Genomic DNA, 18,121 nt, shown 5'->3' with positions numbered 1-18,121 from the left:
AGTCTATAATGTGGCACATGTAATATATGGTTATGTTACAGATTGGGCTATATGCCTATGTATTTTAGCTTTATAGAATGCAAATGTTATTTGAAGCTGCACTTGCACTTTATTTATGGATTTTTTTTAGTAACATAGTATGTTAGACTGAAAAATGACACAGTCCATCCAATTCATCCTGTTTCCTCCCCCCCTTGTTAATCCAGAGGAAGGTGAAAAATCCACAGTGAATTGTAAGCCAATTTACCCCATTATGGGGGAAAAAAATTCCTTCCTGACTTCATAATGGCAGGCAGAGTAATCCCTGGATCAACAACCCTTCAGCTTATTTAATGTCTGTATCCTGTAATGTTATAAAGTGCCGTGATTATGAGTTCGATTCTGAAAAGCCATTTTCTGTATACATATTGGACATTATCATTATTTGTTTTTTTAATTCTGGAAGGTTTATTGAACAACAATAAAGACAAAAATACTGGGTACAAAAGATACAAGGAATCAAGCATCAGACAGTCATATCAATGGAGAGAAATCAGAGTTACAACGTATCCAGGTAATACAATAAAATGAAGTACGCTACTAAAAGAGAAAAGTCTACATCTTTTAGAAAACCGTGTAGAAAAAGCAAATATATACTTACCTGGATATAGTACATTCACAAAATATTTAATCAATAAACACAGAATCTAGGGTTTGCTTACCCATTTGTTCTAGTTTTGTTACTATGTGTGATTCTCTATATAAACAGGTGACCAATTACATGTACAGTTAAAGTACTTAATCAAATAGGCCCAATAATCCAGACAATCACGCAGCACGAGATGCCCCGACACGGTTCACAGCAGTTGCATGGGCCAGGCACATATTAATGTCCAAAAGAAGAAGGCAACATGGATTTGTTGCTGAAGACATTTCAGTTCCACTCCTGCGGTCCAGTTTCATCGTTCACAACACCTCTGCAAACAGAGGTGACAGTTGGTGGGTGTCAAAGGCCGTACATGTAATGGGCACCCTGAGACTAAATGTCCTTCAGCCAAGCGCCTAGAAATGGTTCTGACAGACACAGGAGCCTGTAACGATGACGGTGACATCTACTGCTGTGCTGCTTCTGATACCTGTCGTATGGGATGAACAATGTATGTAGCAGAGCTGTGTACGTGTGTCATGTATGTAACAGAGCTGTGGAACATGATGTGCATGTAGCAAAGCTGTGTGGCGCATTGCATTTCTCTCTCTCACATACTGCTGTGGACGTGCGCACGCTGGCACGTCACAGCAGGAAGTGGTAATACGAGAAGGGGGGGGGGGGTCGAACACAGCGTGGTGCTCGCTCGAGTAACGAACACCATCGGGTATGCTAATACTCGAACAAGCATGAAGCTCGGACGAGCATGTTCGCTCATCTCTAATAAACAGTTAAAAGACTCTAGTGTTTACCACGGTTACCTTACAGCATTGGGGTCTATGAGTACTTTCACACAAGAGCGATGGTCATTCAGTGAATGGAGTCAGACCGCGCCAAAGAGCTCTTATGGTCACCTGCATCCATTCACTGTAAATGGGCAATTGCTCAAAGATAGGCGACTGCCTGTTTACACAAAGCAAGAAGTTGGTCATTAGTTGCTTCATTTCAGGTCCCGCTTTTACTCAAGACAACCATCGGTCAAAGTCGACATTAGTCAGCCCATGTAAAAATACTCTTAGATTTGAATCCCACTAAGAACAACATCTGCATAGAGTTTGCATGTTATCTCCATGCTACTGTGCATTACCTCTGGGTACTCTAGTTACCCCCTACACTTCTAAAGCATGCTGATAGACAACTGGCTTCTATGAAGTTTGGTTCAGTATGGCCGAATGAACTCTGGGTCTTGCATCCATTTCAAGTTAAAAAAAAACAAAACAGTCCTTTCTGGATAATCTGTTTTACTGCCTAAACTATAAGTTGATGTTACTTACCTAAGCCCTGACACTAAGGCCTCCCTCAAGTTCTCAGCCACTGCATTCTGTACTTGGAAACACATGAGAAGTAAAATTTCCTGGAAAATATAGAAAACATTTCACAATGCTGCACAGATAGAAATCAGAGAGTATCAGAGAGCATTGATTCATACCCTGGCACGCGACAATGTGCCAGGAACATTATATAGGAAGGAACCAGTTGGATGACTTCACAGATCGCTCTAAGCAGTTTCTTCCTACAGGAGCCGGCTCCCTCTGTTAGTAAACAATCCTCAAGACCCAGACAAAATCATCTCAGTAAATTACCCGGTCACGATACACGTGAAATTCCAATGTTACATAGCTGGCACTGCTTGGAATACTCGAGGTGGCATAGAACATGGACTACTACTACCTAGCATGGAATACATGAGCATATTCCACTGCACTGTATGCTGGATACAAATAAGCATATACAACCAGAAAACTTTAGGAAAAGAGATCTGAAGTCATCATGAAACATCCATACAAGTGGTCCGCAACATGTAGCTCTCCAACTATAAGTGGGGTAAAATGTCAGCACAATCATGTCATTGCTCAACATCTTGCTAGTTATCAACAAACCACTGACTTTGTATGTAATCATTTACCGTGGCCCTGCAGCAGAGCACTGTTTTGGCTCCATGTGACGTGAGGTCACCAGGTTGCTTGACCCAGTTATACCCTATACACAATGAAAACAAAGGTTTGGTACGGTGTTAGCCAGTAGAGCAAAATGTGATTGTTCCCAGCGAGAGAAACTATGTAATCTTGTAGATTTGATACCTTTAAATGGCTAACAAAAATACATGATGTAATAGCGAGCTTGTGAACCGCTCGTGTTCTTCATCAGGCTGGAAAAAAAAAGCATAGAAGTTCGCAAGCTCGCTATTACATCTTGTATTTTTGTTAGCCAATAAAAGGTATCATATCTAAAAGATTACTTGGTTTCTCTTACTGGGAACAATCACATTTTGCCCTATACACAAGTCACATGGTCTAGTAATGAAGAGGCCCGGGCCAGTACACGGGATGTCACTCTGTTCCAGGGTCTGTCATTGGCTACAGTGGTCACATGGGTAAACAGTCACATGTCCGCTGCAGACAACGTAAACTAATGGCAAGCAAGAGCCAGGAGGGAGAGGTGGTGGAGGAGCAGCAAGTGACTGGAGAGACTTCTTTTGAAAACATGATTCCTCCCTATTGCCATCAATGTTGAATATATTGGAAAACCCCTTTAAAGCGGGTTGTACCACAACTTTTATCCCTAACCTTAGGATAGTGACAGTCGTGCATATGCATTATTGCTCCATTCATTTACAATGCGACTGCCATATATAGCTGAATACATTTGGCTATTTTAGTCAGCTCCATTGAAGTGAATGGAAAGGCGGTGGAACATGGACAACTATTGCTCCATTTCATATGAGGTCACTACGGGTGGGAGAGGCATCCCTGCAGGGACGATCAGAGGGGGACACAGGTTCCATGTTTTTGAAATGGATGAGTTCTCAGTGGTGACCCCCCACCGATCATACTTTAAGCGCCTATCCTATAAATAGGTGATAAAAGTGAACTCTGGCACAACCCCTTTAACATTTCTAGAGTCACATCTTATTGGCATGAATCAGTGGGATACTATGAACAGAACCTCATCAAGATACGCAGCCTACAAATTTTCCACCTGTTAAAAAGAACAGGTAAATTAGAGAATCAGTATAAATAAGGGGGATATTCTTCAAACGGTTTCCTCATCAGAGGTCCTGATATAAACGTCCACAGACATTTTTGTAAAATGTATTAATTCTTTATAGAAAGCCATGTTATTACTTTGGTTCAAGTACAGGCACGCTGTGATCAAATCTAGCAAATTTTGTAAAAAAAAAAAAGCAAAAACATTCTTAAGAGATAATTGTCCTCTTAAAGGCGTTGTCCTGTGAAACATACTGTTTATAGTTGAATCCAGCTCATAATTGAACATTTTTGGGATTTACACATTTTAAAACAAGTTTTTCCCCCCAGATATTTCAGCACTAATATTAGACTAGCGCCCCCCCCCCCCCCCTGCTGTCTCTATTCTATGTCCAGCTCAATAACTGTTCCAAGGTGGTCACACCTGCTCAGTCTTGCTTTCCTCTCTGCTCCCCTGAGTTTGTGGAGGGATCCCTGGGTGAGGTAAGTGGCTGCTTCTGAAGTTGCTGCATCTTCTCTGACAGACTGAGTAGATATGACCACCTTAGAACATTTACTATGGTGGACCACACACAGAAATAGAATAGCGCCACTTGCTGTTTCTAACATTAGTCCTTGGATATCTGGGAATAGAATTTTTATTGTTAATGCAAAAAAGATTTAGAATTGCTCAATAATGAGTGAGCGCTGCTGTCACTTCAGTCTATACCAGGCACAGTGGCGTACATTTTATTGCTGCTATGCCTGGTATTGCAGCTCAATCCCATTCACATGAATGAGACTTAGCTGCTCTCAGGCCATGTGACTGATGAAAATAACATGACTGGCCTGAGAAGAAGCTATAAAACTCAATTGAGCACCATGGCCTCTTTAGTCTGTTGATTGGTGGGGATCCCAAACAGCAGACCCCCACCAGCCAACTACCTGTCGTGAGGATAGGTTATCAATAGTTTAACCCCTTAAGGACCAGGTTGTTTTGTACCTTAAGGACCAGACACTTTTTAGGGATTTTACCCATGTGGCGGTTTTACTGCTTTATTTTTTTTCCTTTAGCTACCAAAATAATTTTTGCTGCGTTTTTTTTTCCCGTGACATTTAGGACTATTTTTTAATATCTTTTTCACTGACTTTTTTTTTCCGTTTTTTAGTTTTATTGGGGATAAAATGCTAAACAAAAGATTTTTTTAACATTTATAGTTTTTTTAAAAATTATTTTTATATTTACACTAAAATAAAGTATGGGAATAGGTTCCTCTATTTGTTTCGGACATTTTGATATATAATATGTATGGTTTTGGTTTACAGGGCGCATACGGTGACAGTTTTTGTTGGCGTCTGCTTTGTATTATTCTCTTTCTTATGTATGTATTGTTGTTTTATTGTATTATTTTGTCTTACTGATGTATGTAATTGTGTATGTCTATGTCCTCCATGACGTCATATAAGACCTCTGGGGGACATTCACTTTTTTTTTTTTTACTTTATTTGACACTTTCCCACTATAGCTAGGGCGTCCATAGGAGCCCTAGTTATAGGAGAAAGCAACCCCCGTGGTGACATTAGTCCCTTGCAGAGCTGCCAGGGTCTAAGTCTGACCCTCCAGCTCTGCATAGCAGGGAATCCCAGGAGGTCACATGACCCCCCGAGGCTCCCGTAGTGAAAGTACTTCTTACTTTCACTTTGCCCATACAGTGCTCATTGAGCACTGTATATCGGGGAAGCAGAAGGCAGGAAGGGTTAAAAAACCCCTCCTGCCTTCTGCTCCGGGTTATCAGCTGTCACTAACAGCTGATAACCCATTCCTACCTCTGACTGATTGCAGAGGCAGGAGACTTAGAGCACCGCCGTATTTTTACTATCGGCGGTTCTCTAAGCCCAGGACCAGCCGCCGTATATATACAGTGGCTGGTCGTAAATGGGTTAATCCCGGAAAACCCCTTCTACTATAAGAAATTTTTTTTTCGTGGGACAACACCTTTAATGCATATTTATAGTAACAAACATTAACATGTTATGATCTATACAGCAGGTCTGTCATAAGCTAACAATCTTTAACTTTCAATGAGTCCGATAGGCTTCTGTTGTTTATTCTGTATAATAGTATAGATCAGCATGCTGCGCTATTTAAAAAAAAAAAACAGAACCGAAAAACTACTACGTGACATTAGTTGAAAAATGGTTACTTGAAGACGCTGTCCACCTGGTGTTTACCATGACATGTAATTTATAAATGCGTGTGATTTCTGGTACAGTGTACTGTTCAGACTTGGGCTACTGTACATTCATAATCTTTGATGCCACAAGATAACCAGTACTGTAGTTGACCAATCGGATGCTCAGGCAACCACCGGAGGTGGTGAGTTCTCCTTCAATGAAAGTCATTATACAGAAGCCGGACAGACGATGATTTAGTGAATCCTGCACTGAGCAAGGGGGGTTGGATCAGATGACCCTGGAGGTCCCTTCCAACTCTACCATTCTATGATAAGTACACTCAATGGCCAACCCCTGACTATGCTTCTATTCAGAATATTGCACTCCTGACTTCAAGGACATGGACAGTCTAAGGTCAACCACTGAATGGTCACGTTTAATACAAGGCAACTGATGAAGACGAGTAGCGTTTCTAAAGTTACTACCCATGGCTCATAACGCTCAGAGAGGTAATCTTGGATGTAACCTAGAGGTGGCTCTTTGTGGTGATTGTTCCTTTAAGGTGCTTTGAGAAAAAAGCTTGGATTTTTTTCCAGGCATCTTCCTGTGCTTGGGCATGTGCTTTAGTTTGCCCTCCCCACAATATCGGCACACCCAACAGTTTGTGGTGGGAAGCCTTGCATAATGGAAAATAAGGAGGCTCCAGTAGGTGGCCAGTTCCAGGATAGAATTGAAACTCCACATCCTTCTGATGCTCTCTCATACGGGCAACCATCTGTTCAGCGTATGTGGCACTAGGCCAGTTTCTGTCATCTAACCCACTCAAAATGAGTAAAGCTGCAGGGGACCTTTCAAGTGGAATAAGAGCCTCGTGATTTGTTGGATCCGAGGGATCATCCATGGATTCTGAAAAGTCCATTTCACCAGTTTCTGTAAACTTAATCTTCTCAGCACTGAATCCAAGGCATGGAAGGACAAAGTTACCACATGGTAAAGGGGCAAATGAGTTGGCATTGCAGCCCGACACACTGACAACTGCTTTGATCCCAGGCAAGAAAGTTGCCATGCTGATTGCCAAATCTGCACCTTTCGAGAGACCGATAACTCCAATACTTTCTTTGTTAACCTAGAACAAAATTAAGAGCAGATTGTCAATTGTCTAGTACAAGCCAGAATGTGTTCTAAAAAATGTTCATGGACTGACCTGCAGCAGCTTTTACACTGATCTATGCACAGAAAACTTCTCCAAAGTTTTTTTTTAATTCATAAAACCACTGGACAATCCAGAAGCAAGAAGTGAACCTTCTTGTTCGTATGACCCCCCTCAGGCCATCAGATAGCCCAGTGTGTCACGCTGTAGAGACAGTCTCGCTGGGCTCTTGATGACGCAGAGGTGATCCTCATCTACAGGAAAAAGTTCTGTGACAAAAAACATTCAGCAGCTGCTTCTGTATTGTCCAATGTTTTTGTGAGCAAAAAGTATTGCAGAGAGTTTTGACAAGTGTGCAAAGTTCTGTGCCTATCCTGATCTGGGTTAATAATCTACTCCAAGTCTCTTACATACTCCAAAGTGCCACGAATTAATTGCATCAGCTTATCGTGGCCTACAGCAGCCCAGCATATTTAGGCTAGGTGCCCACTAGGGTATTTGGTCCGCGTGCTGTCCATGTTAATTCACGAACCGCACGTGGACCACAATATAGCCTATAGGGCTATGCAAGCTCTCATTTTTTTCACGTAGACCAATGGCGCACGTGAAACAAATCATTGCATGTTCTATTCCTGTCTGTATTACAGACAAGAATTAGGACATGCAAATGCATGTCAATGTGCTGGACGTCCATATATTGGACAGCATGAGGACAGGTGTTCATGTGGCGAAATAATGCGAGTCGTGCCTGAACCTCTCAGGCGCAACTCAGACATACAGCAAGTGTTGGAGGCTTTATTATAATTGACACCAGAAGCTGTAGTAAATTACGGTGCAACTGATAGAGAAGAAATTTGATTTTCTGCCACACAGGCTGCTGAAATTTATTAAGAAGTGTGCGTCTCTTAGTAAACTTGTCACATCTTGCTCCAGCACACTTGGTGTTAGGGAAGGTATATAAAAACAACGGTCATAAATCTTGGCCAATGTCTATACAACAGGGCTGCAGGCCACTTAGGCACCTTTGGCGCTTAAAGGTGCATGAAGTTTGACTCTGAGCTGAGCTCTGAGTCACAGAGACGGGATGTGCCAGACTCTCTCCGCCTGCATCATGCAGACTGACAGCCTTTTCACCTTTTATATATAGGGAGAGAGCTGTCGCCCTGTACGCTGCGGGCAGGGAAAGACCGATGCAGCCCGCCTCCAGGTCAAACTTCATGAACCTGGTGACAGAATCCCTTTAAAAAAACAATTAGGAATTCCTTTAAAACTCAGGAGCCAAATGATAATATTTTCGTTGCATTTGCAACCTTTTTAGTCCCAATCGCCCTGGTGTTGCGTTAACCCCTTAACGACCGGGCCATAGTGTTTTTACGTCCTGCAGCTGCAGGACGTGTATGGAGGGAGGTAGCGCCGCTATCTCCCTCCATACAGCGCGGGCGTCAGCTGTTTATTACAGCTGACACCCGCGGACAATAGCCGCACTCGGCCGTTCGGCCGATCGCGGCTATTAACCCTTTAAATGCCGCTGTCAATTCTGTTTGGGGGTCCCGCACGGCCCCCCCTGCGATGAGAACGGAGGACCCGTGCAGGTGTCATGGCAGCCGGGGGCCTAATGAATGGCCCCAGGGCTGCCTTAGCAGACTGCCTATCAAGCCATCCACACAGGGTGGCTTGAAAGACTGCCTGTAAAAAAGCAATATGACGTAATGCTATAGCATTACGTCATACTACAGGAGCGATCAAAGCATCGCATGTTAAAGTCCCCCAGGGGGACTTCAAAGTAAAGTAAAAAAAAAGATCAATAAAGTTTTTTAAATTGTAAAAAAAAAAAAAAAAGTTATAAAAGTTTTAATCACCCCCCTTTTGCCATATCTATTATTAAAAAATCTAAATCATAAAATAAAAATATGTATTTGATATCGCCGCGTCCGTAAAAGCCCGATCTATCAAAGTAGTGCATTATGTTTTCTGCACGGTGAACGTCGTCCGAAAAAGAAAAAGAAAGAACGCCAGAAATGCATTTTTTTTAGTTACCCTGTCTCCCAGAAAAAACGCAAAAAAAAGCGATCAAAAAGTCGTATGTATTCCGAATTAGTACTAACGGAAACTACAGGACATCCCGCAAAAAATGAGCCCTTGCTCAACTATGTCGACGGAAAAATAAAAAAGTTATCGCGCGCACAAAATGACCGCTGAAAATAATTGAAAAAAATTTAATATCTTAAAAAAAAAAATACAAGTACTACAACAAAAACAATACTATATAAGTTTGGTATCGTAGCAATCGTACCGACCCATAGAATAAAAATATCAGGTCGTTTTTGTTGCAGTTTGTGCGTCGTAGAAACAGGACGCACCGAAAGATGGTGGAATGTCGGGTTTTTTTCCCATTTCTCTCCGCTAAGAATTTTTAAAACGTTTTTCAGTACATTATATGGTACAATAAATAGTGCCATTGAAAAATACAACTCATCCCGCAAAAAACAAGCCCTCATACAGCGACTTCGATGGATAAATAAAGGAGCTACGATTTTTTAAAAGGGAGTAGGAAAAAAACAAAAATGGAAAAAAGCAAAAAAGCCTGGTCACTAAGGGGTTAAAATAGAGTAGACAATTATTTTCAGACATTGTAGGATTGCTATGCTCGATATGCCATTTTCCAAACTATGTGATCATAAATGTCTGCAGTGCTCAAATACTTGTATACAAAGTGTGACTAGTGCAGAATACAAAAAATGTGGGACACCGGATAATTGGTAGGAGACGTAGCAGCTAAAATGATGTCTGGGAACATTAACCCCTTGAGTGGCGGGTTTCTTACCACCCTGTCAGACCCACCAGGGCAGGTTTTTTAGATGGGCCAATCATTTAATTTTAACTAATTTTGCAGTCGCGTTCCAAGAGCCATAACTTTTTCATTTTTCCACTGACACAGCCATATGAGGGCTTGTTTTTTGCAGGACAAGTTGTACTTTTTGATGGCATCCTTTTTGGGTATATATAACGTATTGCGTAACTTTTGTAAAAAAATTTGTAGGGAGATTGGGGGAAAAAAAAAATTCTGCCATTTGTTTTTTGGATTTCATTTTTACGCTTCATTTTCCTGCTTCTTTTTTTAAAGTCCTGCAGTGTTCTCTGTGGGTCTGTGCAGGCAGAGCCAGTGTTTATAGCATTGTGCTCTGCAGGTCCCATAGTGAAACATAGCCCGGAAGATTTCTGGGCTATATCACTATTGGCAGTGGAGCTCGTCCCAGAAAATTTCCAGGCGTGCCACTGAAGGAGTTGTACCAAAAAACACTTATCACCTGTCCACAGGATAGGAGGTAAAAGTCTAATTGGTGGGGGTCTCACCTGCTAAGACCTCCAGTGATGCTAAGAACGGGATACTGTGTCCCCCACTCTGCACCCACCCGCAGTGACGTCAAATTGCATTGAGCACTGGCTGACAACGTGCAGCTGTTCATTTCATTGGGAATGCCGAAAATAGAAGACTATAAGCGCTTTGCTATCTCCAGCAGCCCATTGAAAATTAATGTAGCAGCACAGCGCATGTGTGACCACCGCTCCACTCCATTCAATCTCCTCCTCACAGCAGGGATGTATTAAGGAGGAGGGGAGACAAAGGACCCCGTTATTGGGATTGGTGGGAGTCTCAGGGATGAAATCCCCACTGATCACTTCTCTTATGGATAGGTGATAAAAGTGTTTTCTGCTACAACCACTTTAAGGCTCAAAAAAGAAAAAAAATAAATAAATCTAAATTATATATATATATATATACATACACACACATACATACAAAAATACCTTTGGGTGGCATTTTAGAAATTCCAGTGCTTCGTTAAAGTAATTCAAGTGAAGCCCCCCAAGGCTGTTTGGAAGGTCATCATAATCAAAATACGCCAATGCCATAGTTAAGAAGCCATGGTTGGCCAGCAGACTGGCTCTGTGCTCCATGAGGCCTCCACCCGTCCCATAAAGATCAATGATGGCAGGAAACGGGCCGGGTCCTAGAGGAGACAGGAAACATCACACTGATCACATTAGAAGATCTCACATTTTTACCTCTAACAACTTCAAATGAACTCAACCCTCCCCATGGCTCATGATATTACATACCAGTATTGTACCGATCTGTAATAGAGCATCTATAGCCTCCTATGTCCCCATACTGTACCTCCATCTAAACCTGATTTTATGTAGGAGCCAGACGTCTTCTCTCGTGGATAAGGGTGGCTTTACACGGCAAGATTGACGGGTGCTTAGGCTCCCAACAGTCATCCCAATGACTTATCGCTCCTCCACTTTTACACAGGGGAATCACAGAAATAAGGTCCCTGTTAAGGAAACATTTTAATGGATATACATTTAAATAATTGGCCAAAAAGGCATCTCACATAGCTACGGTTAGTAGGACTCCATGCCATGTGGGCATCCGCTCCAAACAATTGGGAGAGTTCCCATTAATTCTTATCCCTTAACTTCCAGGATATCACCGATTTCTTTTCCCTCTCCGTACCATCATGCACTCAGAAAAGGAGTAATATAGAATTATTGTTGGCTAAATTGGACCCCACAGATTTTTCATTCCAGATATAATGGAAGGAACAAAAGTGACGATTAATGCCCACTTGGTATCTGTGCCCTAAGATATATGCTGGCAGTGACGAATAGCATCCGCAATAATGGCTATAGTCCGTCACAGCCAACTGCTGGATATATCACCACTCCTGTTAGAATTGTAAATCACTACTGATTCTCTTTGATTTTTCAAAAGTTGCCTGATGTATCAACACTAGATATATATAGTTCACTATATAGCAAGCCAGTAACCTACCACACACTGATGAGGGTCAAAACCCCTGAAACAGCTGTCTGTGTATGGATTCTGGCTTGGTTTTCAATTCCCAATCATTGCTCTACAGGCCTGTATAAAGGATCGCACATTAATTTGCAGGAATGCTGCCATCCAATAGGTGGCGCTGCAGAGGTATTGTATTATTCCAGCTCCCTTATTTGCAGACATTTCCTTTACTGAGTGCATGATCGTACGGAGAGGGAAAAGAAATTGTTCATATCCTGGAAATTAAGGGATAAGAATTTATGATAATAAGTCTCCTCCGTCTAATCACTGTGTACTAATATCACAGCCCGAGTAATACCTGCAGGAGTACCCAGAACCTGACTGAGGGACGTCTTCAGTAATGACTTTAATGAGGGGATGTATTTTTGAGCGTCACCGGTTATACATCACTATCAGGCAGGAGACTGAGCTCAATACTTCCATGAGAACTCTCACAAGTGGTTGGAGCCGATGCCCGGGTACCATGGAGTCTTATTATTGACCATAGCTATCTGGGAGATATATATATATATATATATATATATGTTTGTGTGTGTGTGTGTCTTATCTTTCAGGCCAATTATTTTACTGTACATCCATTAAAAGTTACATTTTAACAGGGTCCTTATTTCTGTGACTCCCAATTTTGTTCTTTTGGGGTTTCTGCTGCCTTCAGTGATGTTTTTGTACCTTCACACAGTAGCGATAGTCATTCGGTGAATGGAGGCAGAGCGCGGTGAAGATGTCTTCCGGACACCCGCCTGTATTCTACATGAACAGGCAGTCATTCACAGATGAACGACAGAGAACCTGCTCACTACGGTAGTCGCTTCATTTCAGCTAGCTCCAAAAAAGCAAGTGGCTTTTTGTGAAAACGCAGAATTATGAGACCCATGCTTTTCAATGCTTTCCTTCACATTTGCAATGTTCTCACTCATGCGATGTTGCGCCCCACTTTCTGCATTTTGCTTTATCTCCCATGTTTCCCTATGGAGCCTCCTTATCCCATCGCAACACACAAACCTGGGATTTTCTGCGATGCGTTTTTAAAATTAGAAAGTCCTATTGACTTTTGCGCTACAAAATTGCGGCAAAATCACACAAGATAACTAACCTTAGGTTAGCTTCACACAGGTGATCGCGATATCGCCATGAGAAAATTGCGGCAAGATTGTGTCTTTTTTCCTGCAATTTTTGAGCGTCAGCGCTGCTTTTTCTCGCAGGATCATCGCTGCTGCTCGCCATTTTGCTGCAATTTTTTAGCGTGAAAGTCAATAGGCCTTTTAAATTTTAAAAACGCATTACACGAAATTGCAAGTTCGTACTTTGTGATGCAATAATAAAAAGGCTCCATAAGGAAACATGCAGAAAGATGACATGATGCGATTTTTTTCATCGTAACATCACGAATGAAAACATCCCAAATGTGAAGGAAACCATTAAATCATTGGTTTCACAATTCTGCGTTTTTACACACTCTCACATTGCATGAAAATCATGCGTTTTTATCGCCTGTGTGAACCCCCCTTGCTGAGTGATGTTTCGGCCAATTCTTGCCCCCGTGTAAAGCCTCCCTTAGGGCTCCTGCTAATGGGTGGATATTTGCTGCGGAACCCACAGTCGGCGTCCGCACCGCGAATCTGCAGGGAATACCGCCCATTACTTACTATGGAGATCCGCCGCTTCCTCCACACGAGCGCAAATTGCAGCATGGTCCATTTTTGTGCAGATTCCGCACAGACGGCTTTCATTGAAGTCAATGGAAGCCGTCTGATCTGTGGCCCGTCCGCAATGAACATTGTGGGCAGGTTGTGGATTCTGCATCGTCCCCTACCGACAGCACGGGAAAAAACCATCTGCGGTGTGAATGCGGCCTCATGAGGGGATCACACACAGCTTTTGGACACATTCGTTATGTCCGCTTGGACTACATTAATTGTCCGCAGCCCCATCACTGGGTGGTATATACCTTCTCCCCCGGTACAGCATATACACCAGATGCTACACTGTAGTCAATGGCTGACGGTACACAGACTACGGTATTAGCTGTACGCCGCTACACCAGGTCCGTGGAACGAGCGGCCGGCCATGTCATTTCCACTGTTGGCTAGCGGTCGGACTTGCAGCGCTCAGGTAAAAGGTCTTCTGTGGTCTGAGCCATTCACACGGGCGTACGTGAATTACAACGCCCATCAGACCACCCTCATCCGTGTGCGGTCCGTTACTTGCTGGTGATGGACGTTGCATGGCCAAGGCTGCTCTGCGATACAAACCAGAATAGAACGCACTGCGAATGTTTACAAACGAACCGTCGGAACGTGCGAAGAACCAGCAGCATGAATAACTGAGCTGGCTCCAATGGATGCGTGCGCCGTCCGGGAGATACACAAGCAGCACATGTTATGTGAAGGGGCCCTGCAGCCGGCTATAGGGATGGGTGGGAACAACTAGCGCCCCCTGCAGTGTCCCCAGGATGTCACCTGCAGAGACATGCAGCCCTACTGCCCCCTCACCCAGCCTTGCACTCACCGGGCTGCAGGAAGAGGTTCCCCCTTCACCGTCTCCCCCAGATGTCACACGCGGCTCCCCCTCATACAGCCTGCACTTACCGGGCGGAAGGAAGGGGCTCACCCTCACCCGGCCGGCCCTACTGCCCCCTCACCCAGCCCTGCACTCACCGGGCGGCAGGAAGAGACTCCCCTCTCACCCAGCCGGCCCTACTTCCCCCTCACCCGGCCGGCCCTCCTGCCCCCTCAGCCAGCCCTGCACTCACCGGGCGGCAGGAAGAGGCTCCCCCTCACCCGGCCGGCCCTACTCCCCTCTCACCCAGCCTTGCACTCACCGGGCGGCAGGAAGAGGCTCCCCCTCACCCGGCCGGCCCTCCTGCCCCCTCACCCGGCCCTGCACTCACCGGGCGGCAGGAAGAGGCTCCCCCTCATACAGCAGCCTGCAGTGTACTCACCGGGCGGCAGGAAGAGGCTCCCACTCACCCGCCTGGCCCTCCTGCCCCCTCACCCGGCCCTGCACTCACCGGGCGGCAGGAAGAGGCTCCCCCTCACCCGGCCGGCCCGCAGCAGCTCCCGGCTCACCGCCTCCCCCAGGAAGCTCCTCTCCTGGGCGGCCTCCGCCAGCAGAGCCCCGGTCGGCGGCCCGCGGTGCAGGGAGAAGCGCAGCTGCAGCGGACTCCGCACGTCCTTCTTCAGCAGCCGCCGGAGGGGAGTCCGGGGCTCCAGGGACCACAGCGGCCCCTCCGGCTCCACTCCGGTGTAGCTGCCGCCCTCCAGCGCCGGGCTCCGGCTCACATCCAGCTCCCCGCCGCCGTCCGCTCGGTAGCGCCCCACGGAGGTGAAGAGCTCGCCGGCCTCGTCGGTCAGAGCGGTGAGGAGACTCACGTCCTGCCCGGCCGGCAGACCGCGGACCCGCAGCCGCAGGGGGTCGTCAAAGAGGCAGCGGCCCGGGGACACGAGCAGAGACACGGCGGACATGGCGCGGCTGGCACGGGGCACTGCGGGGGTGACGGCCCGGAACATAGCGAGCGGCGGCCGGTTATCGCGGACTTTATCCCCGAGAGTGTGGAGTCGGTCAAAGGCTTAAAGGGACCGCCGCCGCCTGCAGGCCCCAGACAGAGGGAGGTGATCCGAGGACATCCCCAGAGCCCCAGTATACGGAGGGTTACACGGGAGAGCTGTCGGCTAACCGGTTTTGTCAGGTTGTCAGGAAATGGAAAACTAAGGGCTCATTTAGACCCAAAGATTCTCACTCAAAATTCGGTTAAAGCCGTCTTGAAGGAGAACCGTTGGGTCTAAACACACGGACAGCGTGCAGTTTCCGTTAACAATGGGCCTTATCAGTGCCCTGCACTGAGTTCACAGCAGGATACAGCTGATACTATTGTTTCAGCTGGTATCCTGCTCAGAGAACACTGCCGGAGAATACAGAAGACAAGCGGTCCAGCTGTGTTCTGCATACCCCACTTGGAGCGCTCAGCTGTATACCAGCTGAGCGCTCCATCAACACGGCAGCTGTAAGCTGAAGATAGCAGTCCTGCTTGTCTTCTGCATACAGCGTGAGCTTCATTTACACTTATGCAAAGTGAACGCTCAAAACTGTCACTCAAACTGCTGTTTGAGCGGATTATGAGCGATCATCTTGCCGTATAAATGCACACAATGATTATTGCTCAAAAGATGTCTCTGGACCGATAATCGTTGGGTCTAAATGGGCCTTAAGAAAAAGTAAAATTCTGCTTTTCCTTTATTAGGGACTAGAGATGAGCCAGCGTACTCTGTAAGGACAGATACCCGAGCGAGTATCACCCTTACAGAGTACCTGCCTGCTCGCCCGCAAAGATTTGGGAGCGGCGAGGGGGTGGACAGGAGGGTAATCTCTCTCCTCCCCCCCCCCCCCCCCTGCTCACTCCCGCAACACAGTGCTCACCCGAGCAGGCAGGTACTCTGTAAGAACGACACTCGCTCAAGTATCTGTCCTTACTGAGTACGCTCGCTCATCTCTATTAGGGACCTTTCATACAAGACGGAATAATCAGCAGCAACGTCCAAACAGATTTTGGTGCAGAATTGAAACTAGCAGAATCCCACCGGCAGTTCCACGCCACAGTTAGTGCAGGTTGTGGTTCGGAATTCACAGCCGGCATTTTCTGTAGGACGGTTGTAAAACATCACTAACTGTCTGTCCGCTGTCTCTAACACTATGTCCTCTCTCTACCTAAATTAAACCTCTCTAAAACTGACCTCCTGGTATTTCCACCATCCACTAACCAACCTCATCCTAACATCTCCATCTTAGTGTATGGCGCTACCATAACTCCCAGACAGCACACCCACTGCCTTGGGGTCATATTCGATTCTGATCTCTCTTTTACCCCCTACATCCAATCTCTGGCCCGAACATGTCAGCTGCACCTCAAGAACATCGCAAGAATCCGCTCTTTTCTCACCGTAAGCTCACTAAAAACGCTTACTGTTGCCCTCATCCATTCTCGGCTTGATTATTGCAACTCGTTGCTGATCGGCCTCCCCTGCAGCAGACTCTACCCTCTCCAATCCATTCTGAATGCAGCAGCCAGGCTCATCTTCCTGTCCAGCCGTTACTCGGACGCCTCTGCCCTGTGCCAGTCACTGCACTGGCTGCCTGTTAAATACAGAATCCAATTCAAACTCACTACCTTCATCCACAAAGCCCTCCACAGCGTAGCGCCCCCCTATATCGCCTCCCTCATCTCAATCCATCACTCAGCCTGGGCTCTCTGCTCTGCTAACGAAACTAGACTGCACGCCCCTCTAATTCGAACTTCTCATTCCTGTCTCCAAGACTTCTCCAGAGCAGCGCCGATCCTCTAGAACGCACTTACAAAGGATACCCGGGCAACCCAGGACTCACAGAACTTCAGGCGTGCTCTAAAAACGCACCTCTTCAGGGAGGCATACCACATTCCCTAAACAAACCCCTCTGTACTCCGCCTGATAACATGCTCCCTGACCTACTGACTGCAATCCCTGCTAGCTGTCATAAAACTGCCCCTGCAGTCATACCGATTCTGCTGGCACACAGCTGAAAGTCTGACCATTGTCTGTGTGTATAGCATCCCACACTCTCCATCTCTCCATACCGTGCACATCCCCAGCCCCTTTACCTCCTGTATCACCCCATTATCTGTAGTATGTAAGCTCGTTGGAGCAGGACCCTCACCCCTACTGTATCAATCAACTGATTACTATGTAACCGTGGTTCTGTAATTTTTGTACTTTTGTCTTTCTGTATTCCCCATTTTTGTAAGCGCTGCGGAATATATTAGCGCTATACAAATAAAGATTATTATTTATTATTCTATCCTGGGTGAAAGGTCTCTTAAAAAGCATACAAATGTGAACCCACCGGGTCAGATTCCACATGCGAGATCCTGCATCCTGTGACCCCAACCAGCGACCCCCTGTACCTGCAATGCGGATGACCACAGGTGGTAATCACAGTACAGATTTACAAAAAAAAAATGTTTGCATTGCCCGCGCCATCGCTAGGCATTAATCTCAATAGAGGAGGTCCGCAGCAAAATAGAGCATTCTGCGATTTTATACTCCACTTGCGGAATACACAATTCATATCCGCGAGTGTGAAGGAAAAAGCGAGAGTACAAACAGTTCAATGCATGGGATTTTCTGCAGATCCCCCGTGTGGATGCCAACCACGGATTCCATTATAGGAATCCAGCCGTGTAAAGCCGCCCTACGGCCCAATGTCCACAGACAGATTTGATTTGCAAAATCTGCATCGGTGATCCG

General features: G+C 45.5%; 1 protein-coding gene and 1 long non-coding RNA gene across 2 annotated transcripts; both read right to left on the bottom strand.

Annotated features, from left to right (window-relative positions):
• Positions 1–420: 420 nt before the first annotated feature.
• Positions 421–2,841, bottom strand: LOC136632978 (uncharacterized). Its single transcript, XR_010793210.1, has 2 exons — positions 2,592–2,841; positions 421–2,039 (listed from the first exon to the last, which is right to left on the bottom strand). It is a non-coding gene; the product is annotated as an uncharacterized lncRNA (long non-coding RNA).
• Positions 2,842–4,046: 1,205 nt separating this feature from the next.
• Positions 4,047–15,526, bottom strand: LOC136632975 (acyl-coenzyme A thioesterase 1-like). Its single transcript, XM_066608316.1, has 3 exons — positions 14,854–15,526; positions 10,787–10,989; positions 4,047–6,952 (listed from the first exon to the last, which is right to left on the bottom strand). The coding sequence occupies exons 1-3, from the start codon at positions 15,350–15,352 to the stop codon at positions 6,353–6,355; spliced, it is 1,302 nt and encodes a 433-aa protein (XP_066464413.1). The 5' UTR covers positions 15,353–15,526; the 3' UTR covers positions 4,047–6,352.
• Between the last annotated feature and the right edge of the window lie 2,595 nt (positions 15,527–18,121).

The sequence above is a fragment of the Eleutherodactylus coqui genome, chromosome 6 (assembly GCF_035609145.1).
Source record: "Eleutherodactylus coqui strain aEleCoq1 chromosome 6, aEleCoq1.hap1, whole genome shotgun sequence".
Classification (NCBI taxonomy): Eukaryota; Metazoa; Chordata; class Amphibia; order Anura; family Eleutherodactylidae; genus Eleutherodactylus; species Eleutherodactylus coqui.
This window is presented reverse-complemented; position numbering and strand designations above follow the sequence as displayed.